Raw genomic sequence first — 12,053 nt, 5'->3', positions numbered from 1 at the left:
GACTTGGGCAGTGATAAGACCCGAGGCCCTGGGAGACAGTGGATATGGGGGGGTTCTCCCACAGAGTCCTCTCTGCTGGAATTTCCTGGGTGGGGACTGGGGAGAAGGTCTGTCCTGAGCTCAGATAAGAGAAATTCAAGGTATTATTGGACTTGGAGATAGACAAGGATTTGATGTGGGAACACAATGACCTGCTCAGAGAAAAAAAAAAATGAATAGTGACAAAGGGAGACGGGAAAGGCACAGAAATGGAGAGAAAGGGGGGACAGAAACCCAGAGAGAGGACAGACCACTTGAGAGAAGAGGACAGAATCTCAGGAGAGGGACAGAAACCCAGTGAGAAGAGAGAGACCCTAAGACAGACTGAGGTCAGTTGGAGTTGGAGTCCCAGGCCCTTCACCCCTCCCCCGGAGCTATTTCAGTAGGAAAGGTGATACCCATCTTGGGAGGGGCGGGGGGTCATCCCATACCCCTCCCTCAACCTAAATATAGCATGGTAAGGTGGCAGGAAGGGTGTCCCCGGATTAGGGTGTTCCCCTCTCCTTTTCCCCATCCCAGCAAGGCAACGTAGAAGGCTGTAGAAGGTGGCTGTGGGTTGTTTATTGAAGGTGGGGGAGGGGCACTTCCCCATCTGAGTGTCCCCTCGGGTCACCTCCCTGACCTCTCCACACTCCCCCCCCCACTCCTAAGCAGCCAACAGGTCCCACCCCCTACCAGAGAGACTCTGTGACTTCCAGTCTCTGATGGGGTAGTACAGGTGAGTTTTCAAAGAAAAGTAGAGCAGTTTGTGCACCCCTCCTCTTTCTTTGGGTCTCTGTCTCCTCTCCCTCTCTGTCTGGGCCTCTACCCCCCTCCCTCTCTCTGGATCTCTGACCTCTCCTCTCTGGTTGCCTTCCCAGCCTCTGTGGATCTCTGTCCTCCCCCTCCCAGGCCACTGCCCTCCTGCTCTCCCTCCTTCCCTTGGGTGTCCTCTCTCCAGGTCTTGGCCCCTCTCTGCATGTCTCCCCTCCTCTTCGGGTCTCCATGCTGGGTCCCAGACTCTGCTTTGTGTTTGCCACTGTGAGGGGGGTCTGTCTCCATTTCTGTCTCCAGATGTGCCTTTCCATTTCAGAGGGAAGGGACCACCTACAGATTCTATGGTTTTCGACCTTTATAAAACTCTTCCCACCATCTGTACCTTCTTCCGTCACTCTGTATAAAAAGGGGGTTGGATTAAATTGGGCGTTTCCAGACTGAATGCCTTAGCTGCATTTTGAGTTGCCAAGGAGGACTCCATAGATGTGTGTGTCCCTCAAACCAGGTCCCTTCTGATGTGCCACACTCCATCAAAGTAAGATTTCATTTGACCCAAAAAGGGAGGGAGGCAATAGCTAAAAATAACAACAACAACACTCTGTAAACCACTGGTTTTAATAAATTAATACAAGTAAAGTACTTTGGATGATGCTTTGGCACATAGGAAGCCCTATATGTTAGTGATTGAAGCATCCTGCTCTCCTTCCTCCTCCAAATGCCCTTTTAGTACTGAAAGCCCTCTGAAAATGTGTGGCTTCCTGCCCTTGGGTCCCACCCTCCCCTCTGAGCCTCAGTTTCTTCGTGAGAAACGAGGCTGGAGAATACCAGCAGGCTGATGGGACAGGTGGGGTCAGGCAGCCTGCCATAAATCCTCGCTCGTGGGGATGTGCCACGGGACCCTGGGAAGCCACTCCCATGCTCTAAGATTCTGGTTTCTCCCCTGGAAAATAGAGTGGGCTCCCCAGTTTGTCTGACATCCTTCCTGAGCTGTGGGAAGATAGGGTGGTCCTCCCTGATTTGGGATCTCTTCGTGATTCCATGGAAGAGAGACTGTGTATCTCTTGGGTTCAGAGGCACTGACTTTTTCTGCCTATTCCTTTTTTGGTTATCTTTCTCGGGGGTGCTCTGGTCTGGCTCCAAACTCTGGTGTCTGTCCCTCTCTGGGTGCCTGACACACACCCCCATCTCCATCTCCCACTCTTGGTCTCTGTCTCCCTTTCTCTTTGGAGTTTCTGACCCCCTTCCTCTGGGTCTCTATCTCCCCATCTCTCTGGGTCTTTGTCTTCATCTCCTTCTCCCTAAATCTCTCTTCCTCCCTCTTTGGGTCCTTGTTACCTCTTCTCTGGGTTTCTGTCTCTTTCTTTCTCTGAGTTTTTATCACTCCTGAGGTCTCTGTCCCCCCTCCTCGCCCCCATCATGCCTGTACAAAGTACAGTTTCTCCCCCTTTCCCCTTCCCTTGTGGCTCTGATCTCCATGGTTGGAAGCAAAACCGTAGGGAAGGACAGATAGAGAGGGTATGAATGGCAAAATGAAGCAGGGGTGGAGCCAATGGAAGGAGTGTCTACATCTTCCTAGCTCACCCGGAGGCCCTCTGCATGAACAACTGAATCAAGGGATCCAGCACCCAGCCCTGCCCCTTATAGTAAGTGATGCTGGGCAAGTCAGTTCAGTTTGTCTCGCAGAGTCCATAACACCACACTTGCCTCCTGATACGTGATTCCTCCCCGGTGTTGTTATTCTTGGGTCCTGGTGCTACCACTAAATGCAAAACAAACCAACATGGCCCTGTGGAGTCCATATGCACAGTCCAACTCAACCTAACATTCCTACAGGACTCACAATGACACAACTTGGGGTAACTCACCTCAGCATAGCCCTACAAGACTCACATGGTTATACAGTTCAATATGATTCATCTCAGCATAGCCCCCAAAACTTCCAGCGACACTACTCTACACAATCAACCCAACAGAACCCTGGAAGACTCATACTGTCATACATTCCAACCCAACTTAACCTAACGTGACCTAGAAAGCTCACATTCAATCACTTGACTCTTCGTATTTCTACATGACTCACAAGTTCACAGAACCTAAAATAACATAGCCCTAGAAGAATCGCGAAGCCACACAATTTCCAACATGTCTCAACTCAACTCCACAACACCATGCGTGAACACGCACACAGTCCCAACAATGCCGTGGGTGACCACCTAACTTGATCCAAAATGGTCCTAGGGGGACTCATAAAGCCACAGAATCCTGCACAATGCAATTGGACAAGACTCACCCAGACTCAACAACACAGCCCAACCCAGTGAGGACCTAAAAAACAAAACTATGTGATCAAATCTATCTCAACACTTAACCACGAAAGGCTCCATAAATCTTGCACAACCCAATGTAGTACAAACCAATGGAGCCTCCCCATCAACTCATTATAACTCACTGCCATTCACCGTCACTTAAGGAAGCACCCACAGGAGCTACCAAACCACAACTCAAGACCCAACGAGACTCAGTGTTCCCCAACTCATTACCACTTAACCTAGTTCTTCCTAAACCCAACCCCCTCCCCCTAACCTTCCCTTCTATCCCTCCCTCCCTCCCTCCAAGGAAACGTAAGGTCCTGCAGACCTCAACTGTCCCTCACACTTCGGTGACCATGTGTTTCCCAGGGGGGGCCCAGAGAGGAGGTGGTAGCTCAGGCATCTCTCCATCCATCAATCCCCCATTGACCTTGCCCTCCAGTGGGCCACAGGGCTGCGTGTCCACATGGCTGTACATCCCAGCCTCTTCGCCCTCTGTCTCCCGGTGGTAAAAGTAGCTGAAGTTGGAGACAATGACCGGAACGGGCAGGGAAATGGTCAGCACTCCAGCGATGGCGCACAGAGAGCCCACTATTTTGCCACCCACAGTGACGGGTGCCATGTCTCCATAGCCAACTGTGGTCATGGTGACCACCGCCCACCAAAAGGACTCAGGGATGCTGGTGAAATGGGAGTCTTCCCGGTCGACCTCAGCAAAGTAGACTGCACTGGAGAAGAGGACCACACCGATGAAGAGGAAGAAGATGAGGAGACCCAGCTCACGCATGGAGGCCCGTAGTGTCTGGCCCAAGATCTGCAGGCCCTTTGAGTGCCGGGACAGCTTGAAGATTCGGAAGACGCGCACCAGTCGGATGACTCGTAGGATGGCCAGTGACATGGCCTGCTGGCCCACACCCCGATGCCTGGCTAGCTCGGTGCCTAGCGCCACAAAGTAGGGTAGGATGGCCACAAAATCGATGAGGTTCATCACGTTCTTGAAAAAGGCCGCCTTGCTTGGGCAGGCCGCCAGGCGCACCAGTAGCTCAAAGGAGAACCAACAGATACACAACGTCTCCACCACAAAGAACGGGTCATCGAAGGGCATGCGAGACAGGGGTCCAGGCACTGGGCTGGAGCCATTCAGCCGAGCGGGGAACTGCAGGGAGGAAGGGGTTCAGAGAGGACCACACCAGGGCTGGGACACACTGGAACAGCCACATTTGTGATTTAAATGTCCAACTACTTCTGTACAAATTGGTCAGCAGTCATTGCCCCCAGGCCTCCAGTGACCCAGCTGTTCTAGATTTCTTTCCGGAACCCTAGGGATCATGCCTGCGTGGCTGACTTTATAGTCCCTGATCCTTCACTGGTGGAGACTCCTGAAATGGTGCCTGAGTGAGGCTCCATCTCTTCCTTCCCAAAGTCCCACCCCCAGCTTTGATTTTCCAGATGGGGGAGGGTCGCCACCCAGGTCCCATTTCCTTGCGCTCTGCCCTCCCTAACCCCAGTCCAGACTACAACGGCTAAAGACCTTCTTCGTACACCAAACCCTGAGGCCGCTGCTCTCATGGCCCTCAGCCTGACTTTATTTGTAACGGATTCTTCCTACCTCGGCCCTCTGTCTTCAGCTCCCTCAAGTTCCACTCTCACCACCTCCAGCCCATCTTTCTATTGGTTACTGCCAGCCGCACTGACCCTTGATTTTTCAGTCTCTCAGCCCTCCGCTTCATTTCTTAACGTCCCGGTCTTCCCTCCCTCCCGCCCTCAGCAAGCCATTTTCTCACCTGTCTCAACCCCGCCCTGCAATAGGGAGGTCCTCCTAGTCAGAGCCTCAGGTCCCGTCCCCATGAGGCTATCCCTTCCCCGCCCCCAACCCGCCTTTAAAAGGGTAGATTCCTCCCCTCCCTCCGCACCCCCGACCCCCCGACCCCCGGTCAGGCCCTGTCCCTGGGTTGTCCACCTCTCGAGCCCCTTGCCCCATCTATGATTGGCCTGTCTCCCAACAAGCCCCTCAATGCCCCGCCCACCCACAGCCGGGCCCCTCCTTCCTGAGAGGCCCCGCCTCCCAGCCTCTCCGCTCGGCTCCACCCGAGCCCCGCCTCTCTCCACCCAGGCCCCGCCCCCTCACCGGGCCAGCAGCCGCTACCGCAGCGAGCCCCGGGTTGTGGCGGTCGTCGCGGAAGTCCGGCAGCGTCTCGAGGCAGAAGACGACGATGGAGACGAGGATGACGAGCACGGAGACGACGGCGAGCACGCGCGCGGCCTGCGAACTCTCGGGGAACTCGAAGAGCAGCCAGAGCTGGCGCGCGAAGGCGCGGCGGGGCAGGGGGCGCTCGGGCGGCACGGGGCAGCCCTCGTCCTCGCGCAGGCGCGCCAGCGCCGCCGTGCCCAGCCCGTAAAAGGCCACCTCCTCCAGGAAGACGTCGAGCGGCACGTGCGCCGGCCGCCGCAGCCGCCCGCCAGACTGGTAGTAGTAGAGCACCGCGTCGAAGCTGGGCCGGTGCCGGTCAAAGAAGTACTCGCGGCGCGCGCCGTCGTAGAAGCGGCCGCGACGCGCCGGGTCCCCTAGCAGCGTGTCCGGGAAGCGGCCCAGGGTGCGCGCCCGCGTCTCGAAACGCAGCCCGGCCACGTTGAGCACCACCCGCTCGCAGCAGCCGCACGGCGGCGGGCACCGCGGCTCCATGGCGCGCGCAGCCCCGGCGACCCGCGGACGGACGTGTGGCCCCGACGCCCGACCCGGCCCGGCCCCGCCTCGGCCGCCGCCGCCGCCGCCCCAGCCTGGTGTCCGGTGTCCACGCGTAAAAATAGCCCGGCCGTCCGGCCAGGGCGCGGGGGAGGGGGCGCCTGACCCCGGCGGGGCAGAGGGCGGCCGCGCGCCCTCTGCCGGGGTGCCCGCCCCTTCCCCCCGCCGCCGTTCCCCGCGCCCATCCGGCTCTCGGGTCCCCTTTCGCTCTGTGCCGCGTCTCTCCGGGTTTCCGTGTGTGTGTCTCTCTCTCGTCTCTTTTTTACGAATATCTGAGCCCCTCTGTTGGAGTCACAAACTTCCACGTCTTTCTCGTTATCTTGTATGTCTCTGCGTCTTCATTTTGAGTCTCTGTCAAGGGATGTATCTTTGAGTATCTCTATGGGTCAGTTATCTCTGAGTTTTGCCGTTCTAGAGGACTCTGTATTTGGAGGTCTCTGTCAGTTGTCTGTGTCTTGGTCTCTCTGCATCTCCGTCTCTTGTTTCTTAGGGGCGTGTCTCCATTTATCTCTGTCTCCCTTGGTCTCTGTCTCTCCCCTCTGCCGGGATCTCTTCTCATTATCTCTTAGCCCTCTGTGTCTCTGTCCCTGGGTTTCCCTGGGGCTCCCCTTGAGTCTCTTTGCCTATATTCCTGAAGTATTGTGAGTTTCTGTCTCAGGGCCTCCGGAGGACTCAGGGTCTCTGGAGTCATATCTCTGACTCTCTTTCTGACCATAACTGTAGGTCGGCTCTGCCACTGCCCTGGTGGTTGCCCCGTCCTGGAGATGCTCCAGCAGCTGCAAGCCATGATCATGTGCGCCCCACACCCCGTTCCCTCATCAAGGTCTCCACCTGTATTCGAGGTCAGACATTCGGAGACCCAGTGAAGCCTGAGTAGCCCTGGGTAGAGCAGGAGGAGGCCGGGCCTGCCAGGAACAGGTGGAGGGTGGGCTGGGGAGATGACGCAGAGTCACTCGAAGGGACTAAAGGACAGACAGACGATGGCCTTCCAGCCACCGGTGTCCTATGACACCCGCGTAAAAATAGCCCCATCTGATGGGCTTGGGGGGAAGTGGTGGGGATTGGTTACCGGCACTCAGGGGAGTGGGGTCCCGAGCGCCCTCTGCTGGGCAAGTGCAGAGAAACACGAAGGTTATGACTCCCTGCGAATGCTGGCACCCTTTTTCTTCTGTCTGCAATTTCTGGGAAGCTGTGTCACCATCCCTCTGGATTTCTGGGTTCCTCTCTCCGGGTCTCTATCCTCCCTTTGTCTGTGTCTATGTTTATGCCATTTTCAGAGCCCACAGAGAGACCCCTATCTTTGTGGGTCTCTGAACTCTGTGTGAACTGGTCCTTTCTTCCTGCCGCCGTCTTACACCCTCCTACCTGCAATGGGTGCACCTTCTTTCCGTTTCTTTTTTCTTTCTTTATTTTTCTCCTTGCTGTTTCCAGACCATCCATTCTTCCTCCTTCAGCTCCTCTGACTTTTTTTTTTTTTTTTTAAGCTCTACGCCTAATGTGGGGCTTGAACTCACAACCCAGAGGTCAAGAGTCACATGCTCTACTGAGCCAGCCAGGCGCCCCCTCCGTCAGCTCCTTTGAAGCTCAAGCTATCCATGGACACTTCCTATCCTCCCATACTGAACTTATCCCTTTCTCTCTGGCCACTCCTGCTCTTTCATGGAAGATTTTAGATCCTGGCTCCCTATCCCTCATTCTACTTTTTTTTTTTTTTTTTTAAGATTTTCTTTCTTTATTTGAGAGAAAGAGAGAGAGACAGAGAAACAGCATGAGAGGGGAGAGAGTCAGAGGGAGAAGCAGGCTCCCTGCTGAGCCGGGAGCCCGATGTGGAACTCGATCCCAGGACTCCGGGATCATGACCTGAGCCGAAGGCAGTTGCTTAACAACTGAGCCACCCAGGCGCCCTCCTATCCCTCATTCTAAAGCTACTGTCCTAATCCTTAGTGATTTCATTATCCCCACAGATGATCCCACTAAAACCTGACTTGTAACTGGATTGTCTTTTCCAAAAAGGAACCCATTTCTTGTCCTACATGGTAACCTTGAATCTTGGAGGATAGAGACCCTTGCCACTCCCTATCTCATGGAGACCATGTCCCCAGGTTTTGGTGACTTCCCCAACTAACTGACCATCTTGGAAGGAACACCATATGATTTCCGAGGTTGGGTCATGAAAGGCAACTTTCGGCCCCACTCTTTTCCTTGGGACACTTGCACAGTCCAGATGGTGAGGTTCATGGGGAGAGGACCCTAGGTTACTGGCCCTCGGCCCTGTCTAAACTCACAGCTCTTCACCAGCATCAACCTTGTGAGTGACCATCTGAAGAAGCACATCCTCCTGCCCCATCCAGAGCATCCTGCTGATGCTCCTGGAGCAGAGATAAACCCTCCCTTGAGTCCCCTCCAATCCCTGCCCAGATTGCAGATGAGGAACCGAAATAAGTTATCTTTGTTGTTTTTAGCCATGCAGACTTTGGGTGGTTTGTTACAAACACTGTGGCAATAGATAACCCAAACCGGGCCTCTTGGTACTCCCGAGCCCACCATTTCCATCGATCTTGCTCACTGCCCTACCCAGCCATCTACTTCCTTCCTTCCTTCCTTCCTTCCTTCCTTCCTTCCTTCCTTCCTTCCTTCCTTCCTTCCTTCCTCCCTCCCTCCCTCCCTCCCTCCCTTCCTTCCTCTTTCTTTCTTTCTCTTTCTTTTTTTTTGAATGTTTTATGAAGCTACAATTCACATACCGTACAATTCACCCATTTAACCTGTATGACACAGCGGGCTTTTCATGTATTCCTAAGAGTTGTGCATCCATCACAACTTGAGGACATTTTTGTCAACCCCCAAAGAAGCTCTGCACCCCTTATCTGTCACTCAATCGTACCACCTGATTTCATGGTCATGCCTTTGTCCTTGTCATTTACCAGTAATGACATTCCCTCCGAACTTTGTTTTTATCATACCATGCTCCTTTTCCCCATCAACTGCATTGAAAAACTTTCAAGCCTGCCAGCACCGACAGTGCATTGATCCTGTTACCTTTTCATTACCTCTGGCTCCCCCCACCTTGTCCTCCCTTCCCTCTTTCCCCTGCTGCCACTATTCCATGGGACACCAATAAAATCCGTCCCTTTTGGGCGCCTGGGTGGCTCAGTCGGGTAAGCGTCTGCCTTCGACCCAGGCCATGATTCCAGGGTCCTGGGATCGAGTCTCCCTGCTCAGCTGGGAACCTGCTTCTCCCTCTCCCTCTGCCCCTCCACCCTGCTCATGCTCTATCTCTCTCAAATAAATAAAATCTTAAAAAAGAATAAAATTCCTCACTTTCCTGTATCTTTTTTAGATTTTTTTTAATGTTTATTTATTTATTTGAGAGAGAGCGAAAGAGAGAGCATGAGCAGGCGGGAGGGGCAGAAGGAGAGGGAGAAGCAGACTCCCCACTGAGCAGGGAGCCCGATGCGGGACTCGATCCCAGGACCCTGAGATCATGACCCGAGCTGAAGGCAGACGCTCAACCGACTGAGCCAACCTAGGCGCCCCACTTTCCCGTATCTTAAACTCCCTTGACTATGACCCCCTCCAGGGCACTGTTGTAGTCAAATTCTAACCCTGGTAAATCCTTCTCTCATCTACTCTGTGCCTCCCTGGGGGGTGGGGGGCAGGGGGGATATGGGGGGGCTGGACCCTACATCCCAGCCCTGCCTGCGACCCTGCTACATGTCCCTCATCAGTGTACCCTCTGCTTCCCCAAGCTGGAAAAGGCAAGCAAGGAAACGAATTCTGTCCTGGAGCCTCCCTCCAGAAGGAACACAGCTCTGCGGTAGACCACTGGCCACCAGAACAGAATGAGAATAAAAATGCATTGTTTTAAGCCACTAAATTTGTAGTAATTTGTTACAGCAGCAATAGGAAATGAACAGATTCTGCCATCCCTCCGTATCATTCCCTTCATTCCCATGTTATAATAACACCTTCGTTTGTTACTTTATTATTTTGTTAAGATTTTATTTATTTGAGGGGCGCCTGGGTGGCTCAGTCATTAAGCGTCTGCCTTACGCTCGGGTTGTTACCCCAGGGTCCTGGGATCAAGCCCCACATCGGGCTCCCTGCTCGGCGGGAAGCCTGCTTCTCTCTCTCCCTCTCCCCCTGCTTGTGTTCCTTCTCTCACTGTGTCTCTCTCTCTCAAATAAATAAATAAAATATTTTTAAAAATAAAGATTTTATTTGAGAGAGAGCGCGCGTGCATGCGATTTGCAGGGAGAAGCAGAGGGAAGGGAGAAGCAGACTCCCCGCTGAGCAGGGAGCCCATCATGGGGCTCGATCCCGGGACCCCAGGATCACAACCCCCTAGCAGAAGGCAGCCATTTAACTGAGCCACCCAGGCATCCCACGACCTCAACATTTCTGAAGAATACTGGTCATTCATGTTGTAGCCTGCCCCTCCATTTGTTTATCTGGTGTTCTATCGTGACTGGATAGAGATTATAGAGGGTTTTTTTGGGGGGGGGATACCACAGAAGTGAAATTCCCTTCTCATCATAACATATTGGAAGCACATGATATGTCTTACTTCAGGTGATGGCAACTTGGATCACTTGGTTAGGGTAGTATCTGCTGGGTTTCTCCACCGTAAAGTTACTATTTTCTGGCTGTAATTAATGAACATTTGGGGGAGCCATCTTTTTTGTTCCGTCAACTTTACTGAGGTTGAGTTGACACACAATAAAATTTACTCTTCATGGCATATACTTCTGAGTACTGGCCAATGTCTAAAGGGTCAAGTAACTGCCAGTGCAAATCAAGACATAGGAAAGTTCTAGCACTCCTTGAAAGTTGCCTCCAGCCCTGCCCTTTGTAGTCAACTGCTTCCCTTCTTCCAGCTCCTGGAAACCACTGCTCTGTTTTCTCCCCCCTGCCCCGTCCCTGCAGTTTTGCTTTTTCTAGAATGTCAAATGAATGAAATCATACAGTCCGGAGCCTCAGGAATCTGGCTTCTGTTGCTTAGCATAATGCATCGAAGATTCATTCCTATTGTGTCGATCAGTCAGAACTATTCCAAGCCATGGACGGATGCTCATTTGGTATTCCATTAATTTGAGTTCTATTTCGTTTTTTGGCGATTATGAATAAAGCTGTAATAAAAATCCGTGTATCTGGTTTTGTGTGAACATGTTTTCAGGTCTCTTGAATAAATTAGCTAAGAATGGGCTTGCTGGGTTGTATGATAAGTGGATGCTTAACTTTTTTTTGCCATCAGGAGACAACTGTGTGTCATAAGACGTTGTATCTTAATATCTTTTTTCTTTTAAAGATTTTAGGTATTTATTTGACAGAGAGAGAGAGCACACAAGCAGGGGGAGCAGCAGAGGGAGAGGGAGAAGCAGGCTCCCCACTGAGCAGGGAGCCCGTTGCAGGACTGGATCCCAGGACCCCAGGGATCATGACCCTAGATGAAGGCAGACGCTTAACCATCTGAGCCACCGAGGCGCCCCAGGAGAACACTGAAAACTTTCTGGGCACCTGGGTGGCTCAGTCGGTTAAGCGCCTGCCTTTGGCTCAGGTCATGGACTTGGGATCCAGCTCCTTGTTAGGCTCCCTACTCAATGGGGAGTCTGCTTCTCCCTCTCCCTCTGCCCCTCCCTCCCGCTCGTGCTCTCTCTCTCTCTCTCAAATAAATAAATAAAATCTTAAAAAAAGTAAAAATAAGTAAAGAAAACTTTTTTTCTACCCTTAGCAAATACAGGGGAGCTTGAATTTGCAAGTCAGAGCTAGAGAGTTGGAGCCATGCCACGTTGGATTAGATGCTTTCAAGACGAACATATAGATAAGATAGTAAAGAAAGATGTTGAGGAAGTTTCTTTCTTTTTAACAACATTTTCTAATTCCAGTTATTGGCAAAGAGTTCTGGCATCAGTGAATGGCAGCAACACTGTGGCGAGCATCTGCATTGTGGGGAGAGGTAGATTGGGACTTAATCCTTGGATTTAATAACAAGCTAATGTTAAAATCTTCTTTAAACATGGCATTTTGAACTAATTTCAGACTTACAGAAAAGTCGCAAGCATAGCAGAGTTCCCATGTATCCTTCACCCAGCTTCCGCAAAAGTCGCCTTCTTCCATAACCATAGACAATTATTTGTTAGGAAATATAATACTATTAACCAATACTTCCACAGACTTTACTTGAATTTCACCAATTTTCCACGAATGTT

General features: G+C 52.3%; 1 protein-coding gene across 1 annotated transcript; it reads right to left on the bottom strand.

The window, feature by feature from the left end:
- Nucleotides 1-3,444: 3,444 nt before the first annotated feature.
- Nucleotides 3,445-5,802, bottom strand: KCNA7 (potassium voltage-gated channel subfamily A member 7). The gene is made up of 2 exons (XM_032388651.1): nt 5,233-5,802; nt 3,445-4,260 (listed from the first exon to the last, which is right to left on the bottom strand). Exons 1-2 carry the CDS (start codon nt 5,785-5,787, stop codon nt 3,445-3,447), a joined length of 1,371 nt encoding a protein of 456 aa, XP_032244542.1. The 5' UTR covers nt 5,788-5,802.
- Nucleotides 5,803-12,053: the final 6,251 nt, after the last annotated feature.

The sequence above is a fragment of the Phoca vitulina genome, unplaced genomic scaffold (genome assembly GCF_004348235.1).
Source record: "Phoca vitulina isolate PV1807 unplaced genomic scaffold, GSC_HSeal_1.0 scaffold52, whole genome shotgun sequence".
In the NCBI taxonomy this organism is placed as follows: Eukaryota; Metazoa; Chordata; class Mammalia; order Carnivora; family Phocidae; genus Phoca; species Phoca vitulina.
Note: the sequence above shows the minus strand (reverse complement) of the source record. Positions and strands in the feature narration are given on the sequence as shown.

Excerpts from the sequence above, each read along its gene's own strand:
- KCNA7 (XM_032388651.1), bottom strand. The coding sequence starts at position 5,787 with ATGGAGCCGCGGTGCCCGCCGCCGTGCGGCTGCTGCGAGCGGGTGGTG. Across the intron at positions 4,261-5,232 it reads CGGTAGCGGCTGCTGGCCCG|TTCCCCGCTCGGCTGAATGG; the intron begins GTGAGGGGGCGG and ends TCCTCCCTGCAG.